The sequence below is a fragment of the Pyxicephalus adspersus genome, chromosome 3, assembly GCF_032062135.1.
Source record: "Pyxicephalus adspersus chromosome 3, UCB_Pads_2.0, whole genome shotgun sequence".
In the NCBI taxonomy this organism is placed as follows: Eukaryota; Metazoa; Chordata; class Amphibia; order Anura; family Pyxicephalidae; genus Pyxicephalus; species Pyxicephalus adspersus.
The window spans coordinates 67,095,955-67,119,455 of record NC_092860.1 but is presented as its reverse complement, the minus strand read 5'-3'; the positions used below and the strand labels follow the sequence as shown (position 1 = coordinate 67,119,455).

Genomic DNA, 23,501 nt, shown 5'->3' with positions numbered 1-23,501 from the left:
ACAGTATAGGCATCAACTTATTTTTGCCCGTAAGCAAAATAAACAAAATAATACAATTAGACTTGTCACTGAATACACCAGAAATAATTGTGCATATTCAAAACATTTGCTCTAAATATTTGCCTCACCTTATTTGTGATACATTCATTAGAAAATACATTTCAGGCCACAAATTGTTTATAAAAAAAGTTCCTTATATAGGAGAAGATAAATTAGTTAGGAGGCATTTTTTAGATGACAAGTAAGAGCTTTGTAACCACTTATGGACTTTTAAATGGAATTCTGTAACCAATGTAAATGGATCCAACTTTTTTGACCCAATTGATTAAACTTTCAATGGCTCAGTACACATTAACATTCACTTTCAGCAAAAACACTTTGTTGATTGTGGCACTACAGGGGAGTTGTGTACTTGGCATTTTGTGAATGTGGTATATACTATGTTGTAAGCACATTATTCTTGATACTAATGGGAAAATCAGAACTGCTTTAGGTAGACACATAGGATTAGAGCATAAATACAATGCAAATGCAGTTTGGTTTTTTGCTTTAGATTTTATGTAGATCCAACAGGTGGTGATATTGATAAGCAAATTTTACTATGTTAGACTAGGTAGATATTTTATCTTAAGGCTAATCAATATTCTGGATTAAAAGATGTACTTAGTTTTAAATAATTTCTTTAATATTTGTTTATTTTTTTATACTTTATACTGTATGAATATTGTATAATTATTTCATTACCAGTCATCTATCTGGGACCTATTGAGAGAAAGAGTGGTGGAACGCTGTTTGTGTTCCACTGCGCACACGTGGCTTGATCTTTCTATTTATTTATTATATAGTGCTGCATTGCATTATATTTTATATATATATATATATATATATATATATATATATGAAAAGATCCGTGGAGATATATACATATATATTTTGTGTATTGATCCCTATATATCACCAAAAGTATATTCAGTACACTTTAGATATTTGTATACAATTTGAATGTTATGATATATAAACTCTTTGGGAGATTTTTCCAAGTGACAGCTTCCTTATTACTATAATAATAGATAGGCACCTACCTGCAAAACTTGAGAAGCAGCCTTTCCAGCAGGAGACGATTTTTTGAATGACTGATGATAATATGTTTTTGAGAATGCCTTGATCTGACCCTTAAGTCCAGCTGATCTGAAGTAGGGAATTTATTTTGGCTGAGTATTGTTTATGCTTCTTCTATACATTTGTATCTATGTAAGTGTTATGTAAACTTTATAATATTTCCATGGATATATTTTGATGTACTATTTTATAGAATGTGTGATTTTTTTTTGTTTTAGAAATCACTTACCTTCACCATATACTCCTTATAAAGTCATCTCATCTGTGAAACGTGTTACTGTTTCACAGATGACTGGGCTTAGGAAATATATAATGTGGAATAGTGTCTGATAGACTAGTATGCATGGAAGAGGCGCTGTACACAATTAACCTCATGTGGTGGAGAGTTTACTTTGTTTCTATTGTGTCATATATGTGATGAGGTTTTTATATAAATTTTAAAATATATTAAAATAGGTTTGTGAATAAAATATTGGATTTAAAAAAATTTCAGTGTTCTCCCTAGAAATTTTGTTCAGCTGGGTGGGGAAAAGCTGTAGCCGGGTGGTCAAAAAGTGGGCGGGGCAAGACAGAAAATGTAGTGTTCCCAGTAGTTTATGCCACAGGTATCCAGTAACCCCTATTGTTCTACCTACCCCCTATACTTTGTTCCAACTTTCTATTGTCCACCCTGTTAGTATGTCAAATTTTCCATTCTATGTATTAAACTCCAACTGTCCAGTGCTGTGTATTTTCATCTAACTTCCTAGTGTTCAAAGTTTTAAGTGTGTAATGCCTTGAAGTAGTGTAATAGTGTGATCAATGTGGTGTAACAAGTGAAGCTTAGTTCACTTTAGCAGCAAAACAACTGCCATTTACTGTTCTCGAGTGACTACTGCTAGAAACCTGGGATTGGTACCAGGCAGCAAGTGCTGGGCTTTTTCAGAGCTAGCAGTATTTTAAACATCAGTGGTTCCTGATGTGAGGAAGGGGAAATGAAGCAGCAACTTTACCACCAGTGTGAATTCACCCTAACTTCAGATGTGTCCCATGCTGGCTCAGCTTCCCTCTTTTTTGTGATTCCAACTGTAACGTCCAGCGCTGCTTTGCATTTCACATGCATGAGATTGAGCACTTTTTCTTTTTCTTAAATTATGAGAAAGCTTTTGATGATGCATGTGCAGAAGGAGCAGCCCACAGCCTCTTAGTATGTGACACAAATATCCCAGGAGGCTGCGGATTTCCTCCTCCAGTTTTTACCACCATGGCAGTAAAGACGGAAGGGAAGAGATCCTCTTTAAAAAAAATGGAAAAACAAAAAAAAACAAATTTTTCCATTATATAAAATGGAAAGTCACTCTTTTATATAATGGTAAAATGTGGTGATGCTTTAATAGCATCACGCATGTGACAGCCAGTGTCCCCCTCTCACCACTGCCCATTGTTATCCATTCTTTAAAAAAAAAAAAACTGTCTGTGAAGGTTATTCACAGTGTGTAATGATGTCATCGGCAGCGCAGTGTGATAGCTATGTGAGTGTAAAAGCTGCTTGTCATATTCTGCAGCCTAACAACTCGCTGTAATCAAACGTCCAGATCTCCTAAATCGTTGGTCGTAATGACAAAATTTTTAGGGTACAAGGTACCCTCATAGCTACTAGTAACTCGTTTTTAACCAAGAATTTTAACTAAATTAACCAAGAATTTCAAGTAATAGGGGTCACAAGTTTAAAACTTGTGAAAATTGAACGTTGGGGTTGATGTTTCAAAAGAAAGTATGTCTAAGAGCCCAAAATTTAAAATGCAAATTGTGCCCACCCAGGACCACTTACATAGTAAGAACCATTGGGGTGGGACCCCTAAATTTATACCTACCTTTTTACAGAACAATAATTGTCATACTATGCTACCCTGTCTGCTTCTCTGCCTTGAACCCCTATTTCTCTGGAACAGAGAGGTGCAGGGAAACAAAAATAAAGGTGCATGTGGGGGACACTTGTGGCTAACACCCCCAAACCTTCATCCCCATGGCATCATTACAACATAAAAAAACTATCCAAAAGCACCTCCCGGTTACACATGTCTGTACCCTTCCAGTACCTGAACCCCATTTTGTTTTAGTGGCCAGAGTTTATGTTCTAATGATGCCATAGTGATGAAATTGTGGGGGCTGGAGGCAACAGATGTTCCCCACACATTTTTGGTTTCTTACACCCCCCATCCCAGGGAAATTGGAGTTCAAGTGTTAGAAGTGAACAGTAATGTGTAACAGGGCAGCTCATTTTGATGGGCAGAGTTTTTTTTATGTTCTAACGATGCTATAGTAATGAAATTATAAGAGCAGTTAGCCAAAGGACAAGATGCTTGTTTAATTTAGGGGCAGTTTAAAGCAGAGGAAATTGTACTGTTTGTCTCCTGGATTGATTCCATAGGAAGGAAAGAAACATGCAGGAGTGAGGAATAGGGTTATTCTACACATTTTTTACACCTTAGGCTAAATAACCATTCATTCCTTGCTACCTAGGTGGAAGGCCATAACATGAATAAATCAACCTTATGGTTTTACTATTGTCCAACCAGAATAACTTGTCATGTCATCTTTTATTTTTGCATTTTCTACTCATCTTTTACCTCTTCCCTATGTAGTTTACATTTATTCTTATTACTGTATATGTTAGTCTTTATAGCTACATTTACCCTACATTTTTTTACCTGTTTAGTATGATAGAGATCTTTTTGTAAAATAATGGTAGCACACAGACATACAGACAAGGACATATAATCAAAAATAGCACAAATGCTATTTGAAGCACAACATAATTAATACTATCCAAACATATACACAAACATGCATACAAAAAAATAGACAAATACAGAAACACATTAATTTAACCTAAAGCTACAGACACTTAAAGTAGACCTACCAAAATCAGGGTACCTAACAGAAATTGCAAGGCATATACCCAATGTTCAATAGCCTCACTAGTTTTATGTAAGGTAAAAATTACCTTTTTTAAAGCCCCTCACCTTTTGTCTTGATCCTGATAAAGACAAAATGAGAGCACAGAGCTTCCTAGGATAAATACCTCACGTATCCCAGAAGGCTTCTGGCTGATTCCTCTGGCATGCGCAGTGAGATCAGTATTCTTTTTTTTCCCCATCCACCGCAGGCTACGTCCCCTGATCTCTTGCAGTGCGAGTTAGATTTCAGAACGCGGGACCTGATCCTCTAGAGCAGGGGTCGGCAAACTCCCGCCTTTAGGCCAGATACAGCCAAGCCGGTAGTTTGTTCCAGCCTAATGCCCCCTGGCTGATCCGGCCTAATGCTGGCCGGATCTTCCAGGGGGCGTTATGAACTACAGGAGCCACCTCCTTGCTGTTGCTCCCCTATTTACCGCAGCTGGCATTGATACTTCCGCCGGCGCAGTAAATAGGTAAGGCTCCCTGAAGGGAAATCCCTCTCCTCTGCAATGCATACGGAGGAGAGGGATTTCACTTCAGGGGGCATTCCCTGGTGTTGGGCGGAGCCATTAGGGCGGGATTCAGAGTCCAGCCTAGTGTGCTTCCGCCCATTCTGAAATAGCCTATTGGCTATGAAAGTTTGCCGACCCCTGCTCTAGAGGGTTGGATCTCCAAAAGTAAAGCTGAGTGAGTTTTTTTGTTTTTTAGTTTGCTTGCACTTTAAAAAAAAAACAACTTTTGTTGTCTTTAACCAAAGGATATACACTAGGAAACTGTACTAACCATTATATATTAGAAAACTTTGAGCAACCTTAACTAAACAAATTACAATTCACGACAGATTATTTGCTGTCTCTACTCAAAGTGTGATCTGTATGTTGCTCCTGTATTTTATTTGACTCCCGGGAGCGAGCTTGAAGCCACTCATACTGACTTACAGAATGTCAGCCACCTATCTGTATTATGTCTGCAATGGAGAACTTCTTAAAACTATGACCACATGTATTTCAAAATATTTATTGGTACAACAGTGGAGTATAACATATAAAGTATCTAAAGCGGTATTTTTAAAGTAAAAAAAAATCTTTTTGAAACATTTTAAGCTCTTCAAATAGCATTAAAAGGTTGAAATTTTCAAATTCAGAGGCTGAAAAAATGTGTTTTTGAACAGTACTTACAATCAGTGCTTATAGTGCTAATCAATGCTGTTATTGTGAAATGTTCTTTTTAGAATATAAAACTTATAATTAAGTCCGATTGGATTAATCTGGTTCATAGCTTATTCTTACAAATGTTCTAAGTTTACTTACAGACATGTTTTCCTTCTTTTTATAATTACAAAATTGTCCAGTATAAACTTTTTTTGTTTGATTTAAAGTAGGGAGGATTTTTGATTGTGTCTCCATCTGAGAGATTCAGTCTCTCCTTTTATTCTGTACCTGTGAGCAGCCACTCAAGCTAGCCAGCTTGTCTCATTACACACTACAGTGACAATGAGGGCACAGATCAGGGGGACACCATGATGGGGACAACTGGGTGGCCAATCCCATGGAGCTGGACCTACTTTACCAGTGCACCATACATTGGTATGTAACCCCTCCCTATGATCCCTACCTGGCAGGGTAGCCCCCTTCCAACCAGAGGAGAATCTAGCCCTCTGACATGCCATGACAGTGGGAAGACTGCATGGGAGCACATTGACTCCCATGTTAGGGGCCCCTCCCAACTCACAGTGGTCCTAACCCAAAATCCCAAAATATGGGAGCAACACCCCAGGATGTTGCCCCTGACTTGTCCCTTTGGCAAGAATAGCTATACTGCATGCCTACTAGGTAGGACTTCTGCCACCTTATCACAGAGGTCAAAGAGACTTGCAGAGCTGAAATTCAACAGTAATAATCTTCCGTAATTTGGGGGATACGGTGGATACAATAGTTTAGGATTTACAATTGGCAAAATCCCAGATTATCCAGTTACAGGAACAGGTTTTGCAAGCATCTACCCTGAGAGAGTTTTCCCTGCACCTGGAGGACCTGGACAATAGGGGAGCCGTAATAATTTTTGAGGTGGAGGTCTGCCTGAAGCTAGAACTCCCTGCACATCCTTTTAGACCTAGGAATGTAATATGCTGGGTGCATGACTTGTAACAGAACTAGACAATATGGTGGTGGGGAGTTTGTAGAAACTATTAACAGAATGTAATATCCTTCTAATAGAGGATTTTGCCAACCCTGAATAGTACAATAGAGAAAAGACAACAGACAGAGGATTTTTTTTTGGGCAAAAAAGCATGTTTGTAATCAATCTCTTGTACATACAGCAATCCCTGAACACTTTCAGACCAGAAGCATATACATTGTCATCAAAATGTGGCCCTGTAGGGCACAAGACATTAATCATCTGGCAATAAACAGTACAAAGTAGTATAGATTACATTTTAGCATTGTTAGTTTATGTCGAATATGTGAAACCCGTTAGTACCCAATGCCTTTCACCCAGTAAAGGCTTTCTCATGGGGTAGCGGTACATTTGCGGAACAGTAACAAGAACAGAATACAGTATGGTCCGATGTAATTATAGAGTCTAATATAACCAGTTGTCCCTCCACATCCCTCAAAGGGTGTGTTCCAAATAGGGGGAACAAAGAGGAAGTGAAGGTGGTTGGTGGATACCTTAGTGTAGATTGTAACAGAAGTATGCCAGAACACGGGACTGCAAAGCCAGCAGTTTCAGGGAGAGGAGAGGTCTGCAACCACAGCCTCTCCTGTGTAATTGTAACGTGACTTCCCATTAAAGAAGAGAATGCAGATTGCCAGGAATATGAGGAGCGTCAAATTTGATGGTGCTAAGATTCAACTGTTCCCAGATATCTCAAGGATAACACGCCAGCTCCAACAGACTTTACAGCTGCTCCTTACACTCCTCAGAGAAATGCACTATCCCCTACCACTAGGGCTTCCAGTTTAGCTAAATAGCCCACAGGGATGAAATGTCTGCTATGCATCGACAACTGGAGGATCTGCCACAACAGCAGATTGCCTGTCCTTCCAAATCAAGCTGGGAGCTTTTCCAGTGTTTAAATCCTCGGCTTCAGATTGGCAAGTTGTGTGCTCTGAAAAATGTCAACATTGTTGCGACTCATCTCAACGGCCACCAGAAACCCCACAGCACAGAACCCAGGCCCCATATAGAAGCCAAAGTCACTCCATGGGTACAAGTCTAGAGAGATGGTGTACTCACTGGAACTTGTAAAAACTTGTAAAACATTATGAGAGGCTATGCTTTTTTAACATACTTTTATAAACATACATCTAAAACATAGTACAATTTGACCTTCACAGAACCTCTGTATGTAAGCTATAAAAAGGAATATATTCACGTGTTTTAGGCAAGTTGGCAGGCTGTTCTGCAGAAAATATTGTAATGTTTCCTGACCTTTTTAACAAGAGGGAACCCTTGAAATAATGTTCAGGTGTTCAGGAAACCACAGCTCATAGTACATTAGTCTGGTAGTGAATGAAAGCCTTTTATATTTTTGACCAGTGGGAATAATGTCACCCTTACAGAAAGCCAAAAAGATCATAGGTGTCAATTAAACCATGGAACCCTAGTTGAGAAACACTGTTCTCTTGTGTGTATTGATCATTATCTATATGTTCAACCATACATTTAGTAGACAGAAACTCTTGCCTTAAAATTATTCTTAAAGCTGGGTCTACACGTATGTTTTTAAAAACGCATGTAAACGTTCCTACTGCATTTCTATGCACTTTTATTTGCATTTTAGAGCTTGCCTTTAAAATGCTGGAAAACGTCTAGGCTGCATTTTCCCACGTTTTTAAAAATTTTGCAAAGACCGTTAAAGATAACGCTCATAAACATGCCTCAAGGAAATGTCCTGGTGTAGACTGGCCCATTGGAATGCATTGGAATTTCAAACATGGGCTTTAAAGCCTCAGGTTTAACGCTGGGGAAAACGGCCATGTAGACTAAGCCTATGTAATGTAATAATGTAATAAATTGAAAAAATAAAAAAAATATATAATGCACAGTACTGGTAAACATTAGTTTACAGTATTGTCATTTTCAATTATGTTATAGCCCTTGGTTAAACACCTTGTTAATATTTGTATAGATATTATAATAAATTGCCTTATTTATTAAACTAAGTGTCATAACTTTAAAGCAAACATTAGGTGGTTTTACTAGCGCAGAGCATCAAAGAATGCCCATTTATATGCAACAGCAATTTAAAAACACTGGATTTTTGTCCAATCACTTACAAAGCTACATGAAAATCATTCAACCATGCAATAACAAAAATTATTTTTTCCTTTTTTTTTTTACCTAGCTTCATCCTATTTACTTTGCAAAGTAGACTAATACTTTTACAAGTAAAATGGTATAATTTTTTTTTACATGACTACATTTTTGTAATGTCCATGGAAACTTAAAAAACATTATTTTTTAAAAAAGAAATAAAGCTACTGGCTGAAACAAGTACATGAAACTGATTTTTTTTAGTTTTGATCTAAAACTAAAAAATATTCAATTTTTTTTTTCAGGTATCTATAGAATTTTTTTCATGTATCATATTTGTAAATGGTAAATTTAATATAACAACAGCATTATGCAAAAAAACTATTTAGTATGTTTGTTAAAAAAAAGAGTGGTTGTATTAAAATAATTTTTTTTTATATTTCAATATTTTTATAGACTTTTTTGAGAAGGATACATAACAACAATAAAAGAAAAATGTGATTTCTTCCCACATCTCCATAGAAATATATACTGAAAGTGGTGTAGTAGTAAGCACAATGATAACAGTAAACACAAAATGTATTTTAAAAGAAAATTCATAAAAAATAAACTTTATTTTGATAAATAAAAAAAAACAATTTTTTAACTAGAATTTAAAAAAAGTAAGCTTACCACCACCAAGAATGTAAAAACCCCGGGGGCTCGCCTAAAGTGATATTTTTCTCCCATCGTATCTGTAATAAAAAAAATAAATAAAATTACATGTGTAAACAAATTAAAGGCAAACCTATTCAAATGTTACATTTATTCACATGATCTCAAGAGAGCTGCAGGACAGCCAACAAAAAGAAACCCAATTTACAACATTTGTTAGACATGTATATTAAAGTAACAACATATTTTTAATTCAACAGCAACCTGTTTATGTTCTGCTAGCCAGGTTTTATGCAAACTTGATTGTCTGAACCTTTAGAGGCAATCAGCTCTATGTGTTACACAATGCTAACCCCCTTTCCATATTTGTAGTTGGTGTTACTGGAATGTTCATCACTGTATATGTGCTGATAACCCAAAATTCACTACATAGATTTGTATGTAATATGGTTGCCATATTTAGAGTAAAGAACAAAGTGAAACATACATTCTGGAAACGAACACAAGTGAAAATAGCGCCAATATAAGAAGGGCTAAATTACTTTTTATCTCCAAGGGGTTTGTGTAATTCAAAGCTTATTGTAAAGCTTATGAGAAAATGTGAATAATTTTGTCCAACAGCAAAACTGAAATTATTTTTTCCAAACTCTAGCACTTACTTTTAATTTCCAATTACACTAGCTTCAACAGATCTCTCTGCCCATTTCACAGTCAACAGCAATGTTTCTTCAGGTGTAATGTATGTATCCAAATAGTTTTGATCATCATTAGTTGGAACCGGATACTGGAACAACAGTTTTTGAGGAATGCCTCACTCAATAGTTTATCAATTAACCAAACTAAGCCATTTTAAAAGAGCCAATAGAGAAAACCTACAATTAAATACTTGTAAAATGCTTTACGCTTTATAATGTTATATTCATGTCTGTGTCTGCTTGTTTCTCTCTATCATATTATATATGCCAATCTGCTTATTGTTTGCCCCCACTCGAAGGTTGGTTACTGTTGTTGGCCAAGTGGAACAGGAGGGATGTGAGAAACTCCATATTGGATATGGTTACCATCATCACTCTGTCAGACAGAAGGAATCCAAATGGTGCTTTTTTACATTTAAAAGATAGAAAGTATACAGCTTGTCAAGAACACATTGACAAAGGATGCAGAAGTTTTTATCATGGAAAATTTGAACTGACAAGCTTTTATGTATCTTTCAGGCTTGATATCCGCAAAAAAGATAGCCCAGATACTTGACATCTCATGGGAGCGTGTTGGGTTTGTTATCACCACTATCCTAGACATGCGCAAGCTTTCAGGGAAGTGGGTGCCGAAATGTTTGAACAGTGATCAGAAGAAGGAACGAGTTGAAGCATAGAAAGCCATTTTGGCTCATTTGGAAGCTGCACAGGACTTTTTGGCTAAGTTAGTGACTCAGGGTGAAACCTGGCTCCACACCAATGATCCTGAAACCAAGGAACAGTCAAAGGAATGGCTTCACAGCGGGTCCCCATGGCCGAAGAAGTTCTGAACCCAGAAATCGGCCAAAAAAGTCATGGTGTCCGTTTTCTGGGACAAAGACGGTATTTTGTTGTTAAACTACCTACCTTAGGGCTCTAGTATCATCGGACAGTAATATGCTAACCTTCTGGAGCAGCTGAAAGAGGTAATTAAGACATTTCCTCCTCAAGATGCTGCTGAGAGCTGGTTTGCGGCCCAATTTAAGGACTTTTATTTGAACGGTGTAGAAAAGCTGCAACTACGCTGAACCAAGTGCATCAGTCTCAGGGGGGAAAATGTTGAATAAATGTGTTTCATAACTCTGGCTCCCCTCTTTCTGGGCAAAGCCTGGAACTTCTCAGCACCCCCTCGTATCAGTCATGTTGCCAAAAACTGTAGGTTCCCTTAGAATGTTAAATTTTTTTTTACCTAATACAAAACCTGGAAGCTGCTTTTATAATCCTTTACATTTAAATAAAATGCTAGATTTTTGTTTTATCAAATAACATTGTAAGCGAGCATCAAAAAGGTATTTAACACAAAAAGCACAGCAAGAAAAAATATTATTTCTCTCCAATATATAGGCCATTAGAAAAGAATAGATAAAGATTGAAAAAAAGGCTTGGGGTAAAATATTACATGCATCCATGCACACAGGAATTTGCTTGTATCTTTTCCTTACTTTAACCTTTTCTTTTTTACTTGTAATACAAGGATAATAGAGTCTTTATGTTAGCTAAAAGCAGGTAATAAGGAAAGTATTGCAGCTGTCCTATAGCTGCTGCTCGGCACAGGTTCCCGCTGTGAGTACAAGTGTTATGAGCAGGTAATGTTAGCTTGGAATGGCAGCACTCTGCTGGGTTTCACACCTATTACTTCCCTCATACAAAGTGGGAATAAGACCCTTCAGCCACATACTGAACCTAAATATTACAGGTAGATCTGGAGACATGGCATCACAATATACTAAGTATGTCATAGCGTTAAAATAATGTCTTCTATTTATATGCCAGCTCTGACTGCAAACACTTTTTATAGCCTTATGGAGCAACTGTCTCAGTAGTAGGTCCAGATAATGCACTACAAGTATACAAGTAGAAAACTAGAAAACCCCAGGAAACATAATTCTTGTTGGAATCCAAGGTGCCCATACACCAGCCGATAACAGCATTTTTGATTTATTCTGTTTTTTAACCCTCTTATCTTGGGGGGAACTTTGAAATAATTTTTTGGTCCCAGGAAACCTTTGAAAACTAAACTAAATCTACAGCTCACAGTACATTAGCCTGATCAGTGAGCTTTCGATAAAAAGTTTTTAGGGCCTATCTGGCTCCCCTGCTGGTATTACCAACTGTTAGCAGATATAATTTTGAAATGCAACCTAAAAATGATATATGCATGAAGTCTACAAGGGTTATTAGTAACACAATACAGCAATAAATGACTAATGTGTAACACTTACCTCTTTCTTGTTAAAGCGCATGTGCATCTCTTCTGCACATGCAGGCAGATCTAATCCCGAGCCCGCCTGCCCTTTTAGGTTTTATCACCATCACCCCTCCCGCTGCCCAATAAGGAAATAGCCTCTTAATCATCCCTGGCTATTTAGCTGGCTTAGAGACAGCACTCTGAGCGTTCGTGCAACATGTCTCCACTAGTGCTGAGCCCCCTAGCTCTGCTGAGCATTTCCTATACACCTGTTGATTAGTTAGGTGTCTGTTGTCTGTTCTCTTGTGCTGTTTCAGTGTTCCCATGTGTCTTCACTGACCCCAGTGTCACCAGAGTCTTTTGTCTCGATCCCTGGCACTTTACCCCTTGCTTTGTTCTAGACTTTGCTTGTCTGCTGCTTGCCTTGACCCTGGCATTCTTTGACTATCCTCTGCTTTCTGATTTGGTACTGTGCATTTTCCTGTCCACCTTGTCTGTCTAAGGACTACAACCTGCAATATCCTCACCTCTAGAGGCTCTGGAGAAAACCAGACTGTTGCTTAGACTCTGCACCTCTGCCCTTCTTAGGGCTTACACCATCATTGAGCCCCCTTACTGATTCCTTCTTTTCAAGCATGACTTATGAAGATCAAAGTGTGACACTGATGTTCAGCTTTTGACAACCGTTAAAGATTCCTTACAACTAAAAAAATTATCTGCTTTTAACTATTTTTTCTGTTGATGTTTGTTTTTATTTTTTTCCTCAGCAAATAATGTTTGAATTCAAAAACTGCTATTACCAACATATTTGGACTGGTGCTCAGTGCGACTACCTTTATCCTACCCGAGAACTCTGGTTAGGAAACCCTGCAGTAGACCATCAGAGGATTTATGAAAACAAGGAAACCATCAAACAATGAATAGGCAATACAAAAAACATCTTTAGAAGTTTTTAGAGTATGACATCATTGTATAGACAGGCTTTTTGCTTGATTTTCCCATGCAACATTGAAATCTATAGCACTGTCAGCCTTTCTCAAGGGAAGCAGTTACCTTCATTACATACATTATTTGCTGTTGTAAATCTCAAAACACCCAAGGCAACCAGCCCTTCCACTTGTAGCAGTGGTGATGTAGGGTGGGTACATGGTTCCTGGATGTACAATGCCTTTTTAAAATAGTTCACTTGCCACATGTGATAAATAGTAGGAAAAGCAGAAGTCTGTCATATTAACAATACTGCAAATAAGGATCATTTGGCTTTGTAGCTCAAACTGACCGTTTAAGGGGTTGCAATACCCACTTACTGGCATCACAATGTTGTGCATTTTTTTTACTTTTAACCAGCTTTATGCCAATAGACCATCTAAAAAACTACAGTTGTGCTTGGCCATAAGGCTACTAAATCCCTCTAGCTGTGTGTTGATTTTGGAATATTTATCTGCATAAATATGAATGTTATATCCCCTATCAATGCACATAGATATTCAAAAAAAGAAGGTTCATGCACAAATTATAGCTAGTCACTCAAACAGTTTAATTAGGAAAACAAGGTGAAACATAAAGTACACAGCAATATTGTTTGATATACAGATATAGGAACTTCAATCAATAATATATACAGCACATGGAAATGAGGTTATTAGTAGTAAACCCCCTATGGTAATCTATCAATGGTTAGTACAATACAGCAAAACATGCATATAACAATATTAACATAGACATATAGTAGACAATATAAGAATGCATTCAGGAATGTCTTATAGCTACCTGTAAAGATGTAGATGGGTACCCCAGGACCCCGATTCCCTAAGAACTTTTTTTGTTATTATTCCAGCTCCCCTTTTATATAGTTAAGTCCCATTGCGGACTCTTGGATTGGTTAGTGGGTGTTTTCTGTACAATGATCATCAGTTGACACACACCCAACTAGATTGGGATTAGTTAATGTAATTTGATGGCCCTCCCAACTAAATTTGATATGTGAATCTCAAGCGCGAATCTTAGTTTAGGGGTCCATAAAGGTACAGCTGGGTCATCACCCCAGCCCATCTGTTCAATTATGTAACCCTCTTCTGCTGACTCAGGCTTGATGGATTTATTGCCCCTTGAAGGTCCTACTGGTGATCCGTTTTATCATCTGTTTGTTTATTGGTTCTTGGCAAACCAAACCCTGTATTGGTATTTATTACCTTTTGTTATTTCTGTGAAGTCCTGGAATTAGAGACCCCCTAAGAGGGCCAGAGGCCAGTACAAAGATAATACAGGTTTAATGTTTAAACATCACATTCCTAGCCCTGCATTCATGTATTGTTTAATGCTACTTACTATACAGTCTTAAATACCCTATATCTTAAATACCCTATATCACGCTTCCTACTGCAAGCAGAAGCTCTGGCATGGCTTTGACCATGGAGTCTTTGCCAACCCCTCCATCAAATTATGCAGTGCTTCAAAAAGTTGCTTAGTGATAAATAAATGATTAAAGTGAACTAAGACTAACCCCTTTAGTTATAGGCATTGAAAAGAAATTCATTATCACAACTAAGGCACTAAAATCACAACCCTTTTCCCTTTTATTTTCTATGATAGCAGAATCTTGGCAGCCTGACAGTGTTCTAATAACACCCTGAACTGTTACTTTAAAGCTGGTAGAAACCAACTAAAATCTAACTTCAGAGTGTCAAGATCTTTGAAGATGAATTACTTTGCACTACATGCTACTTATGACTTGTACTTGCTTACTAGTTGGGTTGAAAGACATAGGTCCATCAAGTTCAACCACTACAGAAACAAACATATCACAGATTTAAAACCCTAAAGACATATAGACATTGTCACACTTACCTCTTCCTCACTAAAGCGCAGTCGTCTATCTACAGCGCATGCAGACAGTTCTGTCTCTGGGTGTGCCTATGCTCCCAAGCTTTATTTATCGCTCAACCTGCCCGCTAATTACAAAATAGCCTCTTAGTCATCACTGATTATTTAGCTAGCTCAGACGCAGCACAAGTGTTCTTGCAACGTGTCTCCACCAGTGCCGATCCCCTAGCTTGCTGAGCTAGTTACTGTACACCTGCTGCTTAGTTCAATGTTTCCTTTGTCCAGCTCATGTGTTAAACCTTTGTTGACAAGTCTGTTGTTTCCAGCCAGTTCCCTTGTGCTTTTCCAGTGTTCCTCCCTGTCTGTGGTTATCCCTATGTCACCTGTGCCACCTTTTGCTTCCAGTGTCTCCTGTGTTCCCTGGATCTGCAGTGGCCCCTGTGTCACTGGTGTCTATTTCTCGGATCTCTGGTATTTGACCCCTGGCTTGTGACCTGACCTCCCTTGCTTGCTGCCTGCCTTGACCCCATCCTTCTTTGACAATTCTTCTGCCTTGTAATTTGGCACCCTGTATCCTCCTGCCCACCCTGGTGTGTCCAAGGACAACAACTTGTAACCAGCAGCGCAACATCCTCACCACTAGAGGCTCTGAAGACCTGTTTGCCGCTTAGACTCTGCACCTTGGCCCTTCTCAGGGCTCACACCTTTTTTGTGCAATCTGTAGCGCCCCCTGGTGGCCCTGTCTCCCCAACCATGACAGACATTACTTACTTTAATATTTGTTAGACCTATGTCTATAATTTGGGCATCGATACACTTTAGGCCTAAAAGCCATGGCAAAACCCCTTTGAGATGAAGGTAGTTTCGTAAATCTTAAGTGAGAAGAAATGCTTTAGAAGCAATGAAATCAGTATGGTACCTACTGATATGATCTGGTATTTAGTTATGGTAGTGATAGGCTTTGAGAGATTTGATAACATAAATAACATACATTACTAACATAAATTGCAGATATTTCACAAAGCTTGATAAAAATTTAAAAAAAAAATCTAAATATGTTAAATATTTTAAAATCCATTTGTGCATGTTTCCAGTTTCCAATTCAGCACTTCAGTGCTGAATGTGGACATTAGAGTTTACCCTTTACCTCTAGTTTGTTCATCCTACGCTCAGTCTGATCTCTGTAGAATATCGAAACATGGATTATTCGGTTTTTCTGATAAGCTCTATAGACTGTTACAGTCCATATCTGGGACTGCAGATATGATTCCTGTTAGTTTAAGTATTTTTTATCCAGTTTGTTTAGTAACTAATAACACAAACATCTTAGTACCTTTCAATTGTTTCTAGATATGCCTATTTTGCTGCTGTTAATTTTCTTTACCTCTTAACTACCTAAATCAATCTCTTGGCTATGCTTTGTGTTTCTTAACCTGTCTCGTTTGTTAAATCCTATTTTACCCACCACTTTGTTTTAGGTTGCTGTCATGTTTCTTTGCTCTTCAATTCTCAGCCCCCTCTTTCTCTGCCCATTCAATCTGTCACATTTGCCTTTCCCCACCCATCCCATCTGTCATTCTTGTTTTTTTCTTTAACCAAGATGTCTTTTATACCTGTCTTTCTCCGCCCATTGAATTTGTTGATCTCTTTTTTTGTCTATCACTCACCTTCTTAGACTTGTCCTGATTGCTTACATTTGGGCGCCATGTTGTTTTCCTCCTGTACCATTTGTCAGTCTGCTGTATCTCTGCCCATCACACCCGTTAGCCTTGTCATTCTCCTCCTGTGTCACCTAACAGTCTCATTTTCCAAGTATCTGTTAGTCTGTTTGTCATTCTCTGTCTGTTCTGTCTCTAGGACTTATTTTCTTTAGCCATCTTTTTTGTTAGTTTAATCTTGTTCCTGCCCATAATATGCATATGTCTTTCTTTTATGCATGTTATTGTACGCCACTCTTACCTATTTTACCACCTCCCTCCTTCTTTATTTACTCATTTACATTCTCTTTGTCTACCCTGTACCCATGAGTTTCTCTCTATCTACTCTTCCATGTGCCTCTTCTGTAATCTATCACTAGTAATTCACTACCCTATTTGTAATCCACTGGTTATTGGTTATCCAAGACATTTAGTCATTCAGTTTTCTGCATGTCACAGCTATTCAACTCATATTTGTGAGTTTCATTATTTATGATGGTCATTTCCTTTTTTTAGTTACATATTCATCTTGCCATGTTGAAATAAATGAAGTATTACAAGAAGACTGCCTTTTTAATTACGGTCCAGTAGAACTTTATGGCCAATGTACAAACTACAAAAGATTCCAAACAGGCTGGTAAGTTTGTTTTATTCCTAGGTATAAGAGAAATACCTTGTCCCTTCTACAATGAAAAAACCTGCCTGCTGATGGTTTTTAAATTTTTATATTTAATAGAATCAAATCGAGTTTAATTGATTTTAAAGCACCCTCACTGTTTTCAGTTAGTTTTAGGATAAACTACATTTCAGGTTTTTACTCTTCAAATTTTAGATTATGGAAAGAGAAGAATAGCTACAAGGTAGTCATCTTGCATCAGCAAGGCCTCTATAAAATCAGAAACAGGTGCTTTTCATGTTTCCAGGTGTGCTGTAAAAGCTCCTTTGCAAAAAACTAACAAACCCAGAAGGTTAAGGGCCAACAACTAAGTGGTTAGCAGGGGTGTAGTTGTAAAAAAAGAAGAGCAAAAGAAGAACGGAAATGTGCCGGCCACACTTCACCCCCGCCTATGTGCTACTCAAAGGGGAAGAAACGTCCCCCAGAGTGATGACATGATACCAGAACCAGAGCCTGCGATGGGAGAGTGGGCGGGTTGTGTTCAGAGAGACAACCCGTCCACTGCTGTGAGCCTGCAATTCCATATGGGGGACATAGTCCGCGGCTCTGGTGGGTGCACCCCCCCAGCCGCGTCCTACTCCTGACCCGGGGGGGCAGACTGGCCAGAACCGCAGACCACCAAAGAATTCTTTGCAAAATTCCCATTCCCGAAAAAGGTGAGGAAAGAAACAAAATGCATGAAATGCACTTCAAGAGAGAACCAATTGAAATTTGGTGAAATAGTTTTTTTCTATATTTATTTAATTTTCTGAAGGTTGCTACAGAAGTTAAGTAAATCTTCAAACAAATTAGGTGGTCTAATAACAAAAATTCACAGCCCACGCATGCTAGAGAGGTGAACAAATAGAAAGCAGTTGTTACATTGAGGACAATTCTAAAAATTGGAATTAGCAGTAATTAATTTGTAGTTTTATTTTCTTTATTTTTTTAAATTATTTTCTATATATCTCCAAAAACTCAGTTTAGGTTTGAATTTTTGTCTGGAAATTTGAATAAAAATATTAATATTTTGTGGAACAGGTAACAAAAGAAATAGGATTGTTACCAAATTCACCTATTAATGCAACAAACTTTTCCACTGAACAACAGCTCATGAATAATCTAAATATAGCCAATAAACTATCTGACAAGGGAAGGAACATAGTGGTGATGGATCAATTGCAATATTAAAAGGTGTGTTTTCAAATAATAAAGAATGAAGTATGGTATGAACAGATTTCAATTTTCATGTATTGAAATTTGTGAACACTTACAGATCTAGTACAAGAGGCCTAAGAAAAGGCAATTATAGATAAAGATAAAAGACAATTTTGCTAGCGGATTATACTGGTAACACCACCTTTTTACGTTCTTCCTAAGACTCACAAACAACCCATCCACATGGAAGACCAACGGTTTCTGGTGTGGGTTCATACACAGAACATGCAAGTATTTTTGTTGATAAATTTTTTAGGACCATTTGTCACTAGCCTCCCTTCCTATTTAAAAGATAGCATGCAACTACAATGCAGGTTCTAGGGTATCAGTATACTCTCCAATGTATGGCTGGTAGCAATAGGTATAGAGGCTTTGTATTCTTTTTGCAGTTCATCAGTTCCTAAAACACCGGGAAATACGGTAATTATATTCAATTCATTTTGAAGTTTTTGGAATTATTATCCTTAAATATCAATTTTTTTTGTGCTGTGTGCCAACATATGCAAATTTGTATCTTGGTAAGTGGGAGAGAACACTTTTTTTGGATGATCAACTTTGAAATATCTGGGCCACATTCTAATGTGGAACAGATACATTAATGATGTATTTATGATCTGGACAGGTACTTATTATAAACTACAAGGATTTGTACAGCACTTGTAGGTGGATGATTTTAATTTATATTTTATAATGATGAAGAAAAATAGCCTTTTTGGATGTTGAATTATTAGGGTATTCAAAACCAAAATCCCAAACCCAGCAAAACAAAACAATAACATAAAAAAAAAAAAAAAAACACAAAACAAAAACAAAATATATACAATTAGAATAAATAACACATGATGAATATCTAATAATAATTCACTAAAAACATTTGCACCTACATTTTCTTCACAATTCTGAATATTCATCCATTTCAAATATATTTGTTATATAGCTTTAAAAAATTAGTATCTTTCTTGCAAATACCAAAGTTCTAGATCAAGTTCTAAAAGGTGTCCATACCATCACCTCACTTGAAATTCTATTTACCGTATAGTGTGTAAAAAATAATAAAATGTGGGCAATACTTAATGGTCACAGTCTTTTCTATGCCATAACAATCACAAATGCCACAGTAAACAATACATTTATGTAACCCTTTACATTTTGGTAAGAATATACCTAAATCAGTCATTTCAACCAATCTTTCATAATCGTCATAACTATCAACTTTATTTAATGCCTCCTCTTTACCTTAATACTTCTATAGGTAGTACATCAATTAAACAACTGATTTGTAACCTTCATGATTACCTCAACATAAAATAAATGTTAGCATATAGATCTCCATAAACATATAATTCATTAAGTTGTTTCAAACTATCATAGCTTTTTATTAGCTTGTAAAGTATCCGCTCGTTCAAATATAGCTTGACAATTCACTAATGATTTTAAATCAGCATCAGATATTGCAGATTTTTTTGCTCTCTATTAACAGCAATAAATTATTGGTGAAATTGGCTGATCCTAATTCTGTGGAAATCCATACTTTCACTGCCCTGCGTCCCTTCACTGAATAAACGGAATCTCTCTGAAATGGATCTGTCTGGCACCAACTCTGTCCTATTCTGCGGTTCAGCTTGAACCACAAGCTGTCTGGTTTATGCAGCTTAGCTGGAGACGCATGAATAATTAGCCATGAGCTGCATCACTTCTTCCGGGAAGGTGAAAACATAATGACAGAGGATCCCGAGCATGGATAGATAGCATTCCAAGCTCGGAGCCCCTAAACCTCAAAAGACTCAAGGATCCTGTAGAAAAACACCCACATATCTCTGTTTAGTGACTGGGTGAGCAAAAACTCAGGCAAAGTGAGCATGTTGACTTTGAGACTGTATGACTGAAAATAAAAAGTAGTTTTTTTAACAAATGGTAGATGCAAATATTGTTGTTGGCAAATGTCAAAAATCTTTGCACTTAATTAACACTGTACATGTTAAGTATGTATATATTACACTGCATCACAAAAAATAAATATTGTCTGCTACTTGGTCTAATCCACATGTCCTATACTAAATCAAGTGTGCTGAATCCTAATGTGAAATCCGATTCTGTCTAGGACGTTAGGATCTTAAGTTATTAACGCATAAAGACATGATTAGCTACATTCTCTCGTTCTGCAGTTACTATGTAATCTCTATACATAACTAACTTTTGCCTCATAGGTCCATGATATTACAAAAACGTAGTTTAATGTTGCAACAACATATACAATTACACATAATTCACCTTGTTCAACACACATGTACACAAAAGTGGTTCAGGCACTTGCTTTTGTGTTTGTGGCTCTCTGCTGTCTCCCGTTGCAGAAACCAGCAGTAGTCACCCATCATGTTGGGTTGCACCGGCCTTTGATCTTATTCCATAACAATATTGGAAGAGAAGTGCTAATCAATAATCTCAGTAAAAGATCTTAGGCTGCCTACCCTGTTGGATATAAATAGTTATTGAAAAAAGAAAGCAAAGACAGCCAGGGTGTTTCAATTGCGGCAAATGTATTGAGTAAAATATTCAAATTGTGCATATACGGTAGCTAGAGTTTCAACAAATTAAAGTGTTATTGGTCTTCCCCACTACCTCAATCACAATCTCACTGTCACAATCTGTTGGAGGGGGACGAGACCATGAACTAGACAATGAGTTCCTACTGGAGTTATAACAATTAGACGTCTTATGTACCGATGCGTTTCGCCTCTCAGGGCTTCCTCAGGGGACTTGGTGGAGTGCGTTTGTTCAGTGACTGCATATAAACATATTAGATACACATACATAATTGAATATAATTATAATTAACTTAAATAATTATACCAAAAACATAGTATAGCTTGTCCAGTGAGTTTTAGATAGTAGTAGTCACTATGCGATGCAAATGAGGGTATGAAGGATCTAAGTGTAGTAGTATGAATTGGAGCAATACAATATATGTGAAAATTTGCATAATCCACTGTACATGTCATTGAAACCAAATTTAAACAATACAATGTTTGTGGCAAAAAATTGATAGATCTGACTGAAACTGTATGTGGTATAAGACCATAGTTAAATTTAAAGAGAAAAATATTAGAGTGTATAACACAATAATTACATTATATATATTATCATAAAGACGTCAGAGTACTTACTCAGGCTAATAGTGGAAGAGATGTTTCAAAAAGAGCGGGTGCACAAGTAGTGACACCACGTTATGTCTGAGGTAAAAAGGGGGACATTTTTGTTAGGATATATAATATATATTCTTGTTAGTAAGTGCGAAAAGTTAATAACTTGCTATTTGCTGTGATAAGAATAAAGAGTAAAGTATATATGAAATTGGTGGATAGTAATAAAATGGCAAGTAGTGACCGTAGTTGGGAAGATTTACTTATACAATTAACATACTGCTTGTTTCAAAGTGGTGGAGAAAGTCCTATTTAAATGGTAAGTATATAAAAGAGTAGCAGTGATAAACTGAGAGACAAAAATTTAAGTCAGAATGGAGTGGAAAAAAAGAGGATAAATTAAATACATATAATCAAAAAATGCAAACCCTTCAGACTCCGCATACAAATTCCCAACGTGAAAAATATAGAACTGATCAAGGACAAGTGGGAAGATGCCCTGAACCGATGCTCGGAAGGGTCCTGATTACATAATATGAATCGGACATCACTAGAGTGGATGTGAAACTACAAACCCTGCAAACCACAACATAACTTTTATCAGCTCCACCAACTTTCAGGACAAACTCACCAATCTGAAAAAAAAATCTTCAATACTACAATTTTTAACATAAATGATAAGAAACTTCAAAGAGAAAAATGGTCTTTCATAAAAAAGCCTATAAATGGAACTCGACCACACCAACCAATTGCCCGCTTACATCAACAAACCACCACCTAATTCCAACCTTCCCCGCTCCTACAGCCCCCCCAACCCATCCCCCCAAACAGTCTCTTTTCTTCCTCTTTCTTTTGCATTGCGGAATCACTTGTAAAAGGAAAATAAAGATACAAGAGCAACCATTATGAACTTTCCCTGGAACCGAAAAGAGTATCCAATCTGGATACATTTGGCTCTACATCAGAACCTACCATCCAACATGGGTCCGAAGGGAATTTCTACAATCCACTGGTCTATCTTTGGAGCCTAATCCACCATCCAGGCTACCTCCCAGTAATCTGCCTCTTCCAACAGGCCTTCCATTGCCGAGTCCACCCAACTACTCATCCTTTCCAACTGTACTATCAACAGCCTTGCACCCCTCCCGTCATGGCTTCAACTACACTATGGAATCACCTAAACCTGATCCGCAAACACCTACCAATGCCAATGTCATGCTCAATCTCCAAGCTCTTCAACTATCCCCCCGTTACCCAGCCACCTGCATCTGTGGCTATCAGCCACATACCGCCACCCTCTTCCTTTACTTTCAATTTTATTTCAAATTTTTTTTAGGCCAATTACAACTTCAAATCCCATCACCAATCCCGAAGCAAAGTTCCATGGATCAATTCCTTCAGAAAAACAACAAAAGCCAGGAAGCCTAGAAATTATAAACCTTTCAAAACATCAATTGTCGGAGGTAGAGAGGGAGGTCCTAAATATGGGCTTCTCCTTCTACCCTCCCAATAACTATGATAAGTTTGAGATTTTCAAAGACATAAATTTGTTTGCCCGTAACCTACTACTTAGTTGTATGTATAACCCTGCCAAAGAAGATACTTAAACCAATACACTGAATACCTGCAAGGATTTGAAAATGGAGGACTTCAAAGTCCTGAAAGACCTTCTACAATTATTTATGGAAAACAAACCTAATGACCCACAGGAGCAGACATCTACTAAAAAAAAAACCTCTGATGAGAATCTCAGAAATCTCAAGAAAAACTAAATCAAGCTATTTCGTGCAACTATTTTTAAATCCACGTATAAAACTTTTCGTTGACCATGTTACCACTGACATACTTAATACCAATCTTAACAAAGTTAATCCAACATACAGATTCACTTCAGCCATAAAAAAAAAGCAATACTCAACCTCAAAAGAAACAAAGACATTGTGATCAAACCTTCCGATAAGGGAGTAAATATTGTGATAATGTGATATATGGTAAATATCATAGAAAAGAATACAAAAGACCTATTTATTCATTAAACATCCTTTGATCCCTACATTTTACACCTTGTCCAAAA

At 37.2% G+C, this 23,501-nt stretch overlaps 1 protein-coding gene across 1 annotated transcript in view; it reads right to left on the bottom strand.

The window, feature by feature from the left end:
* The window catches only part of SSBP4 (single stranded DNA binding protein 4), a 256,151-nt gene that overhangs the window by 167,479 nt on the left and 65,171 nt on the right, over positions 1-23,501 (bottom strand). The window contains exon 3 of the mRNA XM_072405033.1: positions 8,991-9,052. Within this exon, the coding sequence (XP_072261134.1) occupies positions 8,991-9,052 (62 nt within the window). The remainder of the gene's footprint in view (positions 1-8,990; positions 9,053-23,501) is intronic.